This window comes from Natrix helvetica, assembly GCF_964273705.1.
Source record: "Natrix helvetica genome assembly, chromosome: 2".
NCBI lineage: Eukaryota > Metazoa > Chordata > Lepidosauria > Squamata > Natricidae > Natrix > Natrix helvetica.
Genome location: NC_138552.1, coordinates 119,749,782 through 119,767,749, shown reverse-complemented (window position 1 = coordinate 119,767,749; position 17,968 = coordinate 119,749,782). Strand labels below are relative to the sequence as shown.

Below are 17,968 nucleotides of genomic sequence, written 5' to 3'. Positions count from 1 at the left end.
AAAAATGACAAGTAGTACAAATTTTACGAAAATTGGCACGGGGAGGAAGCCAGCATCCCAGCCATTCTTAGCAGCTGCCAGTCCCTCGAACCAAAGATCTTCGGAGGATATGCCTCAGAGAGAAAGATCCAACTCAACTAAGGAATTGCAGATGATGCTACAGTCCATGCAAGAGGCAATGGCTAAAAATCACGAAGAACTTAAAAAGGATATTAAAGAAATAAGGAGTGATACAGTAGAATTAAAGGAGAGAATGCAGAAGATGGACGATAAATTTGAGAAGTTCCAGGAACAGATCGATAAACACGAACAAAGAATAAATGTAATAGAAGGAAGGTTGGAAAAGGAGGATGAAAAAATGGAGCAGCTGAGTGCTAGGCTGATCCAGGCAAACAAGGAACTTGAGTTAACGGTCCTCGCGTTAGAATTGGAGAAAGCAGCCCAATTCCTACGGTTCCAGAACGTAAAGGAAGAAAAAGGCGAGGATTTACCAGACACGATGGCAGACCTAATGGCAAAGGCTTTGGGTATAGAAAAGGATGAGATGGCAAGTGAGATCGATGAGACGTATCGAATACAGACAAATTACGCAAAAAAGAATAATCTACCAAGAGAAGTTCATGTAAAGTTTGTTAAAAAATCAATACGTGACGAGGTGCTGAATAGAACTAGAGACGACCCGATAATTTACAACCAACGACAACTAACAGTTCTAAAACAGGTATCGAGGAGAATCAGAGAATTAAGAAGGCCCTACCAATTTTTAACATCTGTCCTGAACAAATTTGAAATTAACTTTAGATGGCTGATGCCGGAGGGTGTACTGATAACCTGGAGAGATAGAAGATTTAGAATAGACACAATAGAACAAGCGGAAAACTTTTACAATACCCTAGTTGGACAGGAGGAGGAGAAAGACGGAGGAGAACAGGCGGGAGCAAGGAGACGAGGATCCAGGGTACAGATAAGAAGAGAAAAGGAACCAGTGGAGATACGAAAGGAGAAAGAACTCGTTCTAGACGAAAAAGGGGAAGAACCAAAGGAAGTGAGAGAAATAAGGGCAACAGGAAGCACATGACCCAAATACACATAGAAGTATGTCGGGAGAAATGAAGATCCAATCATTGAATATTAATGGTCTAAACTCACCCCAGAAGAGGAAAACAATATTTAATAAATTAAAACATTTGAACTACGATATAATTGCAATGCAAGAGTATTGCAATTGCAATGTATGACTAAAAGACAGATCCAGATTTTAGAATGTCCTAGATTGGGTAAACTTTACGCGGCACTGGCTGACCAAAAGAAAAGAGGAATAGCACTATATGTCAAAGACACAATTCAGACTAAACTAATTTATCATGAGGAAGGGAGAATACTAATCGTGGAAATAATGTTAAACCAAAAAAAGGTGTCACTGGTTGTAATATATGCACCTAATGAAGGCCAAGAAAATTTCTATCATAGACTACATAGCATTATTCGAGAGATGGGAAGCGAAAATGTTTGTTTACTGGGTGATTTCAATGCTATAGTTGACCCGAAACGGGACTATAAAAGTGGAAAGAAGAGAAAAGGAGCTAGGAGAACATTGCCAAGGTCATTCTTCCAAATGGCTGAAGAACGTAATTTGTTTGATGTATGGCGAGAAAGATGTCCAGAGGGTAAGCAATATACCTTCTACTCGAATAGACACGAATCCTGGTCAAGGATAGACATGGTCTGGCTGCCGATGGAGCTAATCTCAGAAGTGAAGGAGATAGATATAGAACCCAATCTATGAGCTGACCACAATCCCATGAGGATTATTTGGAAAAAACAAAAGGGCAGTTATCGTTGGTTACTCAATAGGTCAATTCTAAAAGACCAGGAATATATTAAAAGAGTCAACCAAGAATTAAGATTCTTCTTCAAAGAAAACGGACCAGGAGACACATCCATAAAGAACCTATGGGATACGACTAAGGCATTTATAAGAGGGGTCACAATATCAGCTACAGCCAGGAAGAAAAAAACCGAGAATCTAAAAATAAGAGAGCTGAAAGAAAGGTATAGAAATTTAGAGAGTGAACTGCAAAAGAAACTGCAGGACAGAAGTATAAAAGGAAATATGGAACTGATTAAACATGAATTGGCTATATTTGAAAAAGCAAAATTGGCACAATTTATAAAAAAAGCAAAACAAAACTTCTTTGAGAATGCAAATAAACCGGGGCGATGGCTATCCTATAGGTTGAGGAAGCAAAAACAAGAGAACTGGATCAAGAAACTACAAGATGAAAAAGGCGAGATCTGCTACCAACTAGAGGAAAAGAAAAAGATTATCCAAGAGTTTTATGATCAATTATATAAAGAAAACCGAGACTATACAAAGGAAGGAATATTACAGTATTTGGAAAAGTCAGATCTGCCAAAGGTACCAGAGGAGATTAAGGACATGTTCAATGAAGACATTAAAACATCAGAGATAACTGAGGCCATACAAAGACAAAAGAATAAAAAGCTGCAGGGCCAGATGGGTTGCCAGCGGAAATTTATAAAGAATTCCAGGATATACTTGTCCCAACGTTGTTGGAAGTCTACAACGCTGTGTTGAAAGAGGCGAAGACACCGTTATCATGGACAGAGGCTAACATTGTACTATTACCCAAGGCGGACACAGACCAGGTGTTTATACAAAACTACAGACCAATATCACTGCTAAATGCAGACTACAAAATCTTTGCCTCAATAATAGCAGAAAGGCTGAAAAAATTGCTTACATCGTTCATCCATACAGATCAAAACGGATTCCTCTCCAGAAGACAAATTAAAAACAATATGAGAATTATGTTGGACATTCTTGAATATTATGAAGTGCACAATGACAAACAGGTTGCACTAATCTTTCTCGATGCCCAAAAGGCATTTGATAATGTCAACTGGGAATTTTTGCACCAACAATTAGAATACATGGATTGTGGGGATAAATTTATAAACACGATCAGAGCAATTTATACAAACCAAAAAGCCAAAGTAATAATCAATGGTGAACTAACACAAAGCATTGTAATCCAGAAGGGTACAAGACAAGGTTGCCCCTATCCCCCCTGTTGTTTATACTAACCCTAGAAGTACTAGCCTGGAATAGCGTAAAGAGGTACAGATAATGGGACTAGAAATTTAAAAGGAGCAATTTAAGTTACAGGCCTTTGTGGATGATCTAGTGTTTGTGCTAGAAGACCCTATGAAGTCTGGTACGAAACTCATTGAGGAACTGACAGAGTATGGGAAAATAGCGGGTCTAAAGATAAATATGACAAAGACCAAAATGCTGACTAAAAATATAAAATCAAAAGCAAAAGAGGAGTTAACGAAGAAATTGGGTATCCAAATTGTCAAAAAAGTTAAATATCTTGGTATACATGTATCTGCGAGGTGTGTGACCATCAAAGAAGACAATTATACCAATCTGATTAATAAAACTAAGAAGGATCTAGAAAGATGGAAAAACCTACAACTGTCCCTGATGGGCAGGATTGCAGTTATAAAAATGAATATATTACCAAAATTTCTTTTCCTATTTCAGAATATACCCATTAAATTAGAAAAAGGTGTCTTCAAAGATTTGAACCAATTGGTCTCAAAATTTATCTGGCAGGGAAGAAAACCAAGAATAAAACTTAAGGCTATGCAAGACACTAAGGAAAAGGGAGGATTTGGCGTACCAGATTGGGAACTCTATTATACTGCTGCCATATTAACATGGCTAAGGGAATGGATAATGTTGAGAAATAAAAGATTACTCAAATTGGAAGGCCATGACCTCCAAGCAGGCTGGCATGCTTTCCTCTGGTATGAAAAAGGATCTGCACACAAATACTTTAGTAGACATTATATTAGACAATCTCTGTTAATAATATGGAACAAAATTAAACATGACCACTATACCAAAATACCTATTTGGCTATCTACGATGGAAGCATACATACACCCAAATTTAATTAGCGTGGAAAATAAAGTCACATATAAAGAGCTATTGAACAGGCAGGGGGAGATCAAAACTAGATCAGAATTGACATCACAAGGAATACAAGTAGAATGGTGGTCTTATTTACCGATACAATCAAGGTATGCACAGGATAGGAAGAATGAAGGTATTGCCAAAGACTACACAATATTAGATAAACTGTTGATACAGACAGAAAACAGATTGATCAAAGTGCTGTATAGATTTTTGTTGGAATATAAACTAGAGGAAGAACATGTCAAAGAAACCATGGTCGCCTGGGTGAAAAATTTCGGTTACAATGTGGAACTGGCTAAGTGGGAAAAACTTTGGATACTTAATCAGAAATTAACATTGGCTACGGCGCATAAAGAAAACCTTTACAAGATGTTCTACAGATGGCATCTCCCGCCAGCACGGCTTTCTAAAATGTTCAAAAATCTGGCCCCAAATTGTTGGAAGTGTAAAAAAACACCAGGCACTTTCTATCATATGTGGTGGACGTGCAATGAGGCAAAAAAATATTGGAAAATGATCCAATCATGGTTAGAACAAATGGTGGGAGAACAAATGATGTTTAAACCAGAAACTTTTCTCCTAGGCATAATACCGGAGGGGTTTAAGAAAGATACACTCTATCTAATTATACATATACTGACTGCAGCGCACATAACCTATGCACAGCATTGGAAAAAAGAAAATACGCCATCAGAGCTAGATATAATCAGAAAAGTGTTGGCCTGTGCAGAAGCAGATAGGCTCACTTTGGAACTTAAAAATAAAGGGGAATCAGAATATTTTGAGGTATGGAATGGATTTTATGACTGGTATAAGTTAAGATGACAAGACTGGAACAAATGTATATATTGTGATCGAACAGAAGGACAGACAATGTATTAAGTAGAATAACTGTTAATGGTTGAAACTAGCTGTACATAATGTGAATATATGATCACCCCGACTCCGCGGCATTGCATTGTTTTAAATGTAAAAACTACATATATATATAAAGGCTCCGCCGAGAGAGCACTGTGACAAACAGATCTCTGCTGCTGGCCCTCACCACTGCCGCTTCTTCTAATGCCGTCGCAGTTGCCCCTGACGCCACTGCGACTGGCGCAGGCACTGCCACAACAGCCCCTTGTTGCCAACGCAGTTAGAGGCCTCAATGATCCTATCTGGCCCCACGAGGCTCAGATTGCCCCTGTTGCCCACAGGTTCCTGACTTGGGAACTTGCCAAAGTCCTGGACTTTCTTACTGAGCTTCCATTCGAGCCACTGAGGTTTGTCTCCTTACAACATCTAACCCTGAAGGTGGCTTTTCTAGTCATTGTCACTTCGGCAAGGCGGATTTCAGAATTGGCGGCCCTGTCCGTCAGGGATGATCTGTGCGTCTTCCACTCAGATAGGATGGTCTCCACCTCGAAAATGCTCCAAGCCACAGAGGGCACCTACTTGGCCCATAACTCCTCCATGCCAGCAGGAGGGTCCTTGGCACATAAAACCCCCTAGCCAGCCATCATTGGTTGAGCTGCATCCTGTGAATCAGGCAATCCCGGGATGGGTCTTAACCCCAGGTCATGGATGGGAGGGATGCCAGAGGGCACCTGCCCTCCCTCAGCAGATGGCACCATGGCAGAAAACTGGGCAGTGGCCAACCAAGGGATTGACCTCCCCACCGGTTCCAGTCTCCCCTGCAATGCCCCAAATGGTTCTTACCCCACCTTCCTACAGAGAAGCAATCTCCAAAATGGAAGAAGGGATTACCAAAGAGTGGCCTGCAGGATGGGAAGCGGGACAAGGTGCAACTGCAATGCCCCAAAAGGTTCTTACCCCACCTTCCTACAGAGAAGCAATCTCCACCATGGAAGAAGGGTTTACCAAGGGGGAAGCTGCAAGATGGAGAGCAAGCCAATGTGATGAAGAGGTTCCTAAGTTTAGAGATGAAACTAGGTTCCTTCCTTCATGGGGGTCAATAAAATGCCACCATTGCTGTCAACGTGGCCACAGAGCGTCAGAGTGCTTGGCTCCAGCCCCAATGCCACAAATGTGTGTACCAATCACCATGGTGGTAATGAGAGGGCCCCAGATGCCACCACAAAAGAGTCATCTGGGCCAACAACCTCTGGAAGACGTCCCCAACTTAAGGTGACGAAGTGTCCTACCAAGGGGTAGGCCTTGGAGGAGGAAAAGGGCAAACAATCTCCGGAGGAGGATCCCCAACTTAAGGTGACAAAGAGTCCTACCAAGGGGAAGGCCTCGGAGGGGGAAAAGCCCAAACGACCTCTAGAAGAGGATCTCCAACTTCAGGTGCCGAAGAGTCCTACCAAGGGGGAGGCCTCGGAGGAGGAAAAGGGCCAGCCAGGGATGATTGAATCCAAGAGCCCAGAACCTACAGCACCTGCAGCAGAGAGCCCTAACCGACCATGGGAAGAGGTCACAATGGACTTCGTCGTGGAACTCCCAGACAGCAGTGAGAATAGAGTAATCTGGACAGTTATTGATTTGGTTTCTAAGCAGGCACACTTCATTGCTTGCTCAGGATTGCCATCCGCAAAGAAATTAGCGAAAATGTTCATGAAACACATTTATCGCCTGCACGGTGTACCCAAGAGGATCATTTCAGACCGCGGAGTCCAGTTCACAGCCAGGTTCTGGAGAGAGGTCCTGAGATCCATTGGGTCCACACAAGAACTGAGCTCAGAGATTCATCCCAGCATGAACGGCGCAGCAGAGGGAGCCAATGCGGTGGTGGAACAATACATCTGGTGTTTTGTGGACTATCAGCAAGACAACTGGTCGGACTTGCTACCCTTCGCCGAAGTGGCGTACAATGATGCGGTCCACAGCAGCAGAGGATTTACTCCTTTCCAGATTACCAGTGGCATGGAATTTGTTGCCATGCCTGAGTTGCCTAGAGAACCTCCTTCCTCCATGTCTTTGAATGAATGGATGGACACGCTAAAGAAAGGATGGGAGAATACGAAGAAGGCTCTAGCAGTTGTGGCAGAAGCCTACAAGAAGCAAGTTGAGGAACATCGCTCGCTCCAAAACCCCTTCCGTGGGGGGACAAAGTTTTTTTTATCTACCAAATACATAAGATTAGGAATGCCTAGTAAGGAACTTGGTCCAAATTTTCTAGGTCCATTCTAAATAGTGAAGATAGTTAACCCAGTTACATTTCAACTCAGTCTACCCAGACGTCTAGGGAAAATTGACCCAGAATTTCATTGTAGCTTGTTGAAACCAGTAATTGGGTCTAGCATAAGAGCATCCACCCAAGCTCACCCTCCTCCTCTAGTAATAGAACGGGAAACACAATCTGAGGTGGAAGAAATTGTAGACTCGAGGCTGAATAGGGGTCGCTTACAGTACTTAGTGCATTGGAAGGGTTACCCTTTGTCTGTAGCTACTTGGGTGAACAGTGGGGACCTTAAAGTGGAGAAGTTAGTAAAACAATTCCATGAGAAGTTTCCCGATATGTCAAAGGGTAGGCCTGGGGGAGGAAGAGGTGGTTAAATTTTATTATGTTAACTTTTATGTTATTTTCTTTTCAGGAAACATTTTTCTTCTGAGGAGAGGCTGCCTGTCAGGCCTGTAGTTATGTTCCTTTTAGGATCTTTGGCCTGCCACACTTTCTTATAATTTCCTATGTGTTTCATTAGTGTAGTAGTTGGGAGGGGGGAATAGAAAGGAGTAGGATTGTGGAATGTATTGTTGTCATTCTTTTCTAGAAGCTCAAGGTCATCTTTTGTCTCCGCACCTCGACACCTGACTGGAAGCAGAGGGGTGTAGATGCCAGCGTGGAAGATGATGATTGGAACATGTGATGGATTATGGGGTGTGGGGATAGATCATGAACTTTCAACTGTGTGGAATCCCAGGAAGAGAATCAGAGTTGGAATTCCACAGTACGTTGCCAACATGCCTGTATGCTTTGATTGGAACTTTAAGGATGATTCTGTCTTGGTCTCTGATTGATTTCATGCATGGCATTTGGAACGCTGACACTCAGCACATGCCCTGACTCCGCCTTTGAACGTCACAGCACACTCAACACGCAGTACAGCCACTTCTTTGGTGTGGACAACCCAGGCCTTGGTGGAGGAGATCTGCAGGGCAGTCACGTGGACCACTCCATCTCCATTTGTCTGTCACTACAAGCTCGATAAATATGCATCAGCAGAGGCTGAATTTGGTCGATGGGTATTGCAGCAGGTTCTTTCCATGCATGGACCCTAGGTCAATGCACAATCCCTCCTGTTGGAGAAGCCAGACTTTGGTATGTCCCATGCATGGATGCTATCTCTACCAACTGGAGAATGGGTGTTGGTGCTTACCTGATACACCCTTTCTTAGGATGGTGGAGATAGCATCCATCCCCACCCTTTTTTTCTTTGTGCGGACCTAGAACCAATGAGTAGTCAGGAGGAGAGATGGGCATCATAAATCAGTCAAATACAGTACAGCAGTCTACCATTCAACTTCGTCAAAAGCTGGGAGGAGCTTCCTCAGGAGCTGTGATATTACACTTCATAGACTCAGTTCTATTGGATAATGACAGAGTTAACCCATGCATGAATGCTATCTCCACCATCCTGAGAAAGGGTGTATCAGGTAAGCACCAACGCCCATTCTCACACTATAGTGTCCTTTTTTTTCTTCTCTATAATACAGCACAATGTTTCCTTTCTTGTCTTTTCTCAGCACAAAATTCTTAGACTGGAAAAGTAAAGGCTATGGTATATTTATACCATATATACAATCAATAAAGTCAAGTAATACTAATTGGTTGCTTAACTTAGGATTCTTTGAATCCCCTTAAACCTAGTAAGGATTTTTTTTCTGAGAGTAAGCATGAATGGGACTAGAGACTGTTTTTTTAACCAAATTACCAAATTGAGAAAATACAAAAAATACACAAGAATACAAAAATACAGCAGAGAAAATACACATTGCAACTGCAAATCATGTGGAATAGAACTATAAATAGTCCAGATAAAGTTGAGCCTCTTCAGTGATTTTTGGGGTGTTTGAAATTAACGAGTTAATGTTGTTCACATTGCACGCTACTATTGCAGGTTCTATAGATTTATTTTCATAAGCTGATTTTAATCAGTGCTTCGAAGTCTAATATTAATTAAATATATCTTCATCATCTTATACCATTTGATAAATTAACGGTTTTTGTATGATAACAAATATTTAACATTTTAATTGGACATAGTGCTAGGAATCAAATCTATGATACAGTTCTGAAAGTACTTATTTCTTTTCTGATTATAGAATTCTAATGGAATGGTTGAAAGCTAAATTTCAAATCAGCAGAAATGAAGAGGAATCTGCATCCCAGACAAATAGCAGAATTCAGACACTTGCACTGCATACATCTCTCCAGTCACAAGAAGATCAAGAAACCTGTCTTAATGTGTGCATAAAGGTCTGCTCAAGTAATAATTTTCTGATGCCACTATCTTGACAGATAGTCTAAAACACATTCTTTTGGGCAAAGACAGTGCCGTTCCGTACTTAAAGTAGCTGTAGTAATTCAAATATTGTGGGAAGGCAGGGCATAGGTAAAGAATTGAAATCCATAATCAGAGAAGAGGGTCTTGAACAGAGCCTGTGGATTGATTGCTACTTTTAGTTCAGCTATGCCAGAGCAAAAGAGAGGTTCAAAAACAGAAGCATGAGAACTTAAGTCTGGGTTAGTAATTAAGGGCTAGGAAGACTCAGGTTTAAGTTCACCTACAGCCATAGGAACTCTCAGAATTTTGATTCATTTCAAGACTGATGGGCTTAAATCAATGTCTTCCAACCATGGCCATTTCCAAGGGTATGGACTTCACCTGCCAGAATTCTTATTAATGGCCATGTTGGCAGTGGAATTCTGGAAGTTGAACATATAAATAAATAAATAAACTTTAATTTATAAACCGCACCCTTTCCTAAACAGGACTCGGCGGTGTACAGTCATATTAAAACAGTAATACAAAATATAGCTATACATTAAATATACAAATAGGTACACGGAGGAGGTAGGATGTGGACTGTACAATATTTAAGATAAAATACACATAAACATTAAAATACCCTTAAAAATTACCCAATAAGATGTTTGCCAGGAGGTTAAAATGGGATTATAAATCAGTTAAGCCAGGTAATTGGAACAGGTGGGTCTTAAGCTTCTGTCGGAAGGAGCGGAGGTCGGTGGTAGTTCTAATATCGGGGGGGAGGTCATTCCAGAGTGTTGGGCCCATCACAGAGAAGGCTCTGCTCCTGGGCGCCGCCCGTTGACACTGCTTAGTGGACGGCACCCGGAGGAGTCCCTCCCTGTGAGAGCGGATTGGTCGCAGGGATGTATGAGGTGAGATGCGCCCAGAAATGGCTAAGGCTGGGAAACATTGGTTTAAATCTTACTAAGAAATATGAGATTAGAAGAAAGTAAGTTTGCACCAGGCTTTATTTCAGCTATTAGTGCCCTTTTTTGAGGGAGACAAGTGGTTTGGAAATATAAAGTAAAAATAAACTCTCATCTGAATGTTTAAAAAAATTATATTTGAAAGTATTAAAAATCTGAATCCTTGGACTTGTAATGTTTTGAGAACTCTTTTATTCACAAAACTTTACTGCAGACTTTGAAGAATGCTTCTGAATTTTAAAGTGGGCCCTTCTTTGCTCTTTCTATAAATGGAAATAAATTGTTTTCCATATCCTGTTTAGGTGGCTTGTGGAACACTTGTCACTTCTGAACTTGACGATCCAGAAACTTTGAAAGAACTACTTGGAACTAGTGGACTCCTTCTTCTTCTTTCGCCTCAAGTAAGAAGTGATGATCCTGCAGAGGAAGATGTATATTGGCTTTCAGCCTTACTTCAGCTGAAACGTCTCTTTCAAGTAATACCTTTCCAACCAAAACTACCTCTTGTGGTTCTTGTGCCCAGTCTTGGAAATAAGACTATGAAAAAGGAAGTAGAGGAAGGTATGTAAAGAACTTTGAACTAATATAAGTCATTTATGGTAATATTCAAGATAGAAACAAATTTAATTAGCTTATAAATAATGTAGAGTTTAGAACTCCAAATAGAAAATCTAGGCTTTTGTCAAGGAAAGCTAGAGCTGAATCTTCTCAGAATAAGTTTTTTAGATGGATGATAATATTGGTTGGTATTTTCCCTTTAAAAAGGAGTTGGCTAGTACTGAGCCTCCGTAAGTACCAGCTGAGGCTCTCATTTTTCACCTTTTACCTAGTAGAGCGCTTGTGTTAAGTGCTGAAGTTTGCAGGGGACTAGGAAAGGGAAAGGAAGTTCTGTGGTTCTCATTCAGGTGAAGCTAGTTCTCTATCTTGAGTGGAGGAAAGGTTTGTACATGAGTGCAGATCATGTAGTGAGAAGCTGCATATGAGACTATATGAAAAGTTTTCTATGTGCATCTATATGTGAGGGAGAGCAAATTACATAAACATGTACACAAACATGCTAATTAATCTGTCTCCTAGCATTTGATATACTTAAACCTTTAAAGATTACTTACCTCTAGCTTAGACAGTTTATATAGTTGTCCCTGTTTCTTCCTGTGCATATCTAGGGAGGATAAGAAGTTGTGGATCAGCCCTAGATGCTACATACACCTAAAATATTTTTATTAAGATTGCTATGGCAACAGATTCTTGCAAATCTAAATGTGCTTCCCTTCTTCCCTCTTTTACAGGCACTCTGTCAGGCCTGTAGTTATGTTCTTTTTAGGATCTTTGGCCTGCCACACTTTCTTATAATTTTCTATGCTGTTTCAATAGTGTAGTAGTTGGGAGGGGGGAATAGAAAGGAGTAGGATTGTAGAATGGATTGTTGACATTCTTTTATAGAAGCCAATGTCATCTTTTGTCTCCGCACCTCGACACCTGACCGGAAGCAGAGGGGTGTAGATGCCAGCATGGAAGATGATAATTGGAACATGTGATGGATTTGTGGGTGTGGGGATAGATCATGAACTTTCAACTGGGTGGAATTTCAGGATGTAATTCAGAGTTGGAATTTTCCATAGAGGTGCTAACATGCCTGTAGAATAAATTGGACCTTTAAGGATGTTTTGCCTTGGACAATGATTTATTTCTGCATGGTATTTAGAACCCTAACATTATTCCAACTCTCCCCTTTAAAATAATTCACTAGCACTCTCCCCCTCTCAAGGGGGAAGGGCTGGTGATGGAAGAGCTGGTGATGGGGGTCGCGGCATTCCCAACGCTGACTGGGACAGCGTAAATATCAGCGAAGGATTAATGAGAAGCTTTTGGTGATAAGAAGCTGAGTGCGGAACTTCAAAGGCAATGGAATGCGGCTTCCAGTTTAATTGCATCTGCAGGAATGCAGGTGGAGACACGACAAGACAAAGGAAGGTCTCAGACCACACTTCTTCAGCAAAACGTGAGTGCATGCTTCCCCTCCTTCCCCCCAGCTTGGAAGCAAGGCTTGGAGAAAAAAAAGAAAAAAACCCCTAGAACGGAGGCTTGGGCTCCTTCCAGACGGCAATAAATGAAATGGCTTATTACCCTGCAACTAACTGGGAGAAAGATTCCCTTTCAAAATGGGAATTTCAAAGGAGGCAGGAAGAAGGGATTTTGCCAGCATCTTTCACTTGCAAGACACCACAAATGGGGCTGCAACCAGTAAACGAAGCAAAACCAGATTGGGCTTTCTTCCCAGGATTTGGATGGAAGAGATGCTACTGGCCACCTCCTTTGCCATCAGCATGGGGAAATGCTCCAAGCCAGCAGAGGGCACCTACTTGGCCCATAACTCTTCCAAGCCAGCAGAGGGCACCAACTTGGCCCATAACTCCTCCTAGCCAGCAGGAGGGTCCTTGGCACATAAAACCCCCTAGCCAGCCATCATTGGTTGAGCTGCAACCTGTGAAGCAGGCGACCCCGGGAAGGGTCTTAACCCCAGGTCATGGGTGTGAGGGATGCCAGTGGGCACCTGCCCTCCCTCAGCAGATGGCACCATGGCAGAAAGCTGGGCAGTGGCCAACTGAGGGATTGACCTCCCCACCGGTTCCAGTCTTCTCTGCAAGGCCCAAAAAGGTTCTTACCAGACCTTCCTACAGAGAAGAAATCTCCATGGAAGAAGGGATTACCAGAGGCCTGCAGTGTGGATGGCGGGAAAATGTGCGCCTGCAAGGCCCCAAGTGGTTCTTAACCCACCTTCCTACAGAGTAGCAATCACCAACATGGAAGAAGGGATTACCAAAGCCAGGCCTGCAAGATGGGAAGCGGGACAAGGTGCATCTGCAAATGCCCAAAAGGTTCTTACCCCACTTTCCTACAGAGAAGCAATCTCCACCATGGAAGAAGGGTTTACCAAGGGGGAAGCTGCAAGTTGGAGAGCAAGGCAGTGTGATGAAACGGTTCCTGAGTTTAGAGATGTAACTAGGTTCCATTCCTCGTGGGGCCCAATTAAATGCCACCATTGTTGTCAAGGTGGCCACAGAGCGTCAGAGTGCTTGGCTCCAGCCCCAATGCCACAAACGTGCACACCAACCACCACGGCGGTGAAGAGAGGGTCCCAGATGCCACCACAGAAGAGTCATCTGGGCCAACAACCTCTGGAAGAGGATCCCCAACTTATGGTGACAAAGAGTCCTACCAAGGGGGAGGCCTCGGAGGAGGGAATTGACGAAGAACAAATGTGTGTACCAATCGTCATGGTGGTAAAGAGAGGGCCCCAGATGCCACCACAGAAAAGTCATCTGGGCCAACAGCCTCTGGAAGAGGATCCCCAACTTAAGGTGACAAAGTGTCCTACCAAGGGGGAGGCCTCGGAAGAGGAAAAGGGCAAACAATCTCCGGAGGAGGATCCCCAACTGAAGGTGACAAAGAGTCCAACTAAGGGGAAGGCCTCGGAGGGGGAAATGCCCAACCGACCTCTGGAAGAGGATGCCCAACTTCAGGTGGCGAAGAGTCCTACCAAGTGGGAGGCCTCGGAGGAGGAATAAGGCCAGCCGTGGATGATTGAATCCAAGAGCCCAGAACCTACAGCACCTGCAGCAGAGAGCCCTAAACGGCCATGGGAAGAGGTCGCAATGGACTTCATCGTGGAACTCCCAGACAGCAGTGGGCATAAAGTAATTTGGACTGTTATTGATTTGTTTTCTAAGCAGGCACACTTCATTGCTTGCTCAGGATTGCCATCCGCAAATGAATTAGCGGAAATGTTTGTGAAACACATTTATCGCCTGCACGGAGTACCCAAGAGGATCATTTCAGACCGCGGAGTCCAGTTCACAGCCAAGTTCTGGAGAGAGGTCCTGAGATCCATTGGGTCCACACAAGAACTGAGCTCAGAGATTCATCCCAGCATGAACGGCGCAGCAGAGGGAGCCAATGCGGTGGTGGAACAATACATCAGGTGTTTTGTGGACTATCAGCACGACACTGGTCGGACTTGCTACCCTTCACCGAAGTGGCGTACAACGATGCGGTCCACAGCAGCACTGGATTAGCAGGTTTCCAGATTACCAGTGGCATGGGAGTTGTTGCCATGCCTGAGCTGCCTAGAGAACCTCCTTCCTTCATGTCTTTGAGTGAATGGATGGACATGCTAAAGAAAGGATGGGAGAATACGAAGAAGGCTCTAGCAGTTGCGGCAGAAGCCTACCAGAAGCAAGATGATCAACATCGCTCGCTCCAAAACCCCTACCGTGTGGGGGACAATGTTTTTGTATCTACCAAATACATAAGATTAGAAATGCCTAGCAAGGAATTGGGTCCAAAAATTCTAGGTCCATTCCCAATAGTGAAGATAGTTAACCCAGTTACAGTTCAACTCAGTCTACCCAGACGTCTAGGGGAAATTGACACAGAATTTCATTGTAGCTTGTTGAAATCAGTAATTGGGTCTAACAGAAGAGCATCCACCCAAGCTCAATCTCCTCCTGTAGTGATAGAAGGGGAAACACAAACTGAGGTGGAAAAAATTGTAGATTTCAGGCTGAATAGGGGTCGCTTACAGTACTTAGTGCATTGGAAGGGTTACCCTTGGTCTGAAGCTATTTAGGTGAACAGTGGGAACCTAAAAGTGGAGAATTTAGTAAAGCAATTCAATGGGAAGTTTCCCGAAAAGTCAAAGGGTTCCCCTGGGTGGAGAAGAGGTGGTTAATTTTGTTATGTTAACTTTTATGTTATTCTCTTTGCAGGAACCGTTTTTCTTTTGAGGAGAGGCCGCCTGTCAGGCCTGTAGTTATGTTCTTTTTAGGATCTTTGGCCTGCCACACTTTCTTATAATTTTCTATGCTGTTTCAATAGTGTAGTAGTTGGGAGGGGGGAATAGAAAGGAGTAGGATTGTAGAATGGATTGTTGACATTCTTTTATAGAAGCCAATGTCATCTTTTGTCTCCGCACCTCGACACCTGACCGGAAGCAGAGGGGTGTAGATGCCAGCATGGAAGATGATAATTGGAACATGTGATGGATTTGTGGGTGTGGGGATAGATCATGAACTTTCAACTGGGTGGAATTTCAGGATGTAATTCAGAGTTGGAATTTTCCATAGAGGTGCTAACATGCCTGTAGAATAAATTGGACCTTTAAGGATGTTTTGCCTTGGACAATGATTTATTTCTGCATGGTATTTAGAACCCTAACACACTCCTTGACTTACAACAGTTTGTTTGAAGTTACAACAGCAATGAAGAAAGTGATTTATGATTGGTTTTCACACCTGCAACCAATCCAGCATTCCCATGGTTATATGATCCAAATTTGGGTTCTTGGAAACTGGCATGTTTTTATGATAGTTGCAGAATCCCAGGATCATGTGATCGCAATTTGTGATTTTCCTAGCTGACTAGGAAAGGCAACAGGGAAATACAAATTCACTTAATGACCTCATGATTCACTTAACAACTGCAGTGATTCACTCAATAACCATGGCAAGAAAGGTCATAAAATGGAGTGCTACTCACTTAACAACTGCATTACTGTGGTCATAAGTCAAGGAGTACCTGTATATATCATACGAATTAGGGAAGTGTCTGTTTGAGATGTTTTCATAACTGTCCCTCCTCATCTGAGTTTAAACAGTGTTTACTGGTTGCCTTGGCAGTAAAACTCCTCTCCCTCCATCAAGATCATCCTCTTTATTCTCTGCATTATATGAATAAAGTGCAACTTTTTGTTTTCAAAGGTTTGATGCTGCCTGACTTGATTTCAGCTAAACTTATATCAAACTACAGTGTTGTTGAAATCCCAGATTCTGTCAATGATTTGCAGGGTTCCCGCAAGGTAAGAACTTTTTATGGATGAAGTTTGTAAACCATGGCCAGAACAAACATGTCTTTTTCCAGGAACCAATTGCAGCAACAAAGGGCAGCTGTATGATTCCTGAAAAGATCACAGTTCTTTTAAGAAATTATTGACAGATGCACCATAGGCACCCATACATGGAACTGAACTTTGTCATGCATATTTCAGCTGTTATAATAGGAGAACATTATTCTTTTAAAAAAAACATTTTTATCTATTTTTGAACAAAGAGAAACAAACATTAAAAAAAACCATCTTCCATTACAAATTGTAGAAAGTGTGTCAGTTGGTTACAGTATTTCCATGCATCTCTTCCATAGTCATCACCTGCTTTTCATATCAAATCGCATGTTTTAAATTCCCCTACATTCATGTATATCACGATTATTATATCTCAACCTTAATTTGACTATAATTGTTTTTACATCCTTTTATATATAATATTCAAAATCTAGAATAGGATTATATTATAACATTCTATTAAATCATCCTAAAATCGTCCAATCACAATACATCTTTATAACATATTCTAGATAAAGCTTTTAAACCTCTCATATTCTCCACGGGTTGTTTATATAAAAGTTCATATTATCAAACTAATATATCTATATGTATTGTTATCATTATTAATCATTATTTAACTATAGCTATTGCCACTTCATTTTATACATACTACTAGTAAACTAAATTTAGCTTAATTTTTATTATACATTTTCATTGCATCAACCTGTATCTTTCCAGTAACAGTACAGTCTTATATCTCTTGCCATTTGTAGCATTAATGTTCTAGTTACTTTCTTAATAAATCTTGTATAAACTTCTCTTCGCAACATGTTGTTCCTTTCGTATCTCATAAAAACTTGAAACCCAGCATCTGTTCTTTCTATCAGCTTATCTTTGGTTATCGCTAGTGCTTCTGTCAAGATTTCTCTCCTTATCTCCGTCAATTTTTCTCTTTTCTTCTTCTGTGCTTTGATGTCTAGGGTAAAGTTCCAATCCATCTATCTCCCCTTTCCATATTCTGCTCTTGCCATTACCAACCATGCTCACTTTCTTGTCAATATCCACAGTTTTCTTATCTCTTTGCTCATTTTTTCTTCCATCTTTTGAACTCTGTCCTCCACTTTCTTCATTTGATAAACATCCTCAGTTTCTCCATCAAATTTCTCTGTTTTGTATTCCATATTCTCCAATCTCTTTTCAATTCTCTCTGTCACAATTAATAGATTTTGAATTTCAAACATAATCATTTGCAATGTTACAGTTTCTTTTTCCTGCTGAGCCTTTCTTTCAATTTTGCAGACACTGCCATTATAGAGTTCAAGGTTATTGTCAGGCCTGTAGTTATGTTTCTTTTAGGATCTTTGGCCTGCCACACTTTCTATTATTTTTCTATGCTGTTTCATTAGTGTAGTAGTTGGGAGTGGGGAATAGAAAGGAGTAGGATTGTGGAATGTTTTGTTGTCATTCTTTCTAGAAGCTCAAGGTCATCTTTTGTCTCCGCACCTCGACACCTGACCGGAAGCAGAGGGGTGTAGATGCCAGTGTGGAAGATGATGATTGGAACATGTGATGGATTTGTGGGTATGGGGATAGATCATGAACTTTCAACTGGGTGGAATTCCAGGAAGAAGATCAGAGTTGGAATTCCATAGACGTGCTAACTTGCCTGTATGAT

The 17,968-nt window shown here is 41.7% G+C and overlaps 1 protein-coding gene across 1 annotated transcript in view; it reads left to right on the top strand.

Annotated features, from left to right (window-relative positions):
* The window catches only part of MCM3AP (minichromosome maintenance complex component 3 associated protein), a 146,491-nt gene that overhangs the window by 94,645 nt on the left and 33,878 nt on the right, over nt 1-17,968 (top strand). The window contains exons 21-23 of the mRNA XM_081944009.1: nt 9,278-9,431; nt 10,715-10,973; nt 16,172-16,269. Of these exons, the coding sequence (XP_081800135.1) occupies nt 9,278-9,431; nt 10,715-10,973; nt 16,172-16,269 (511 nt within the window). The remainder of the gene's footprint in view (nt 1-9,277; nt 9,432-10,714; nt 10,974-16,171; nt 16,270-17,968) is intronic.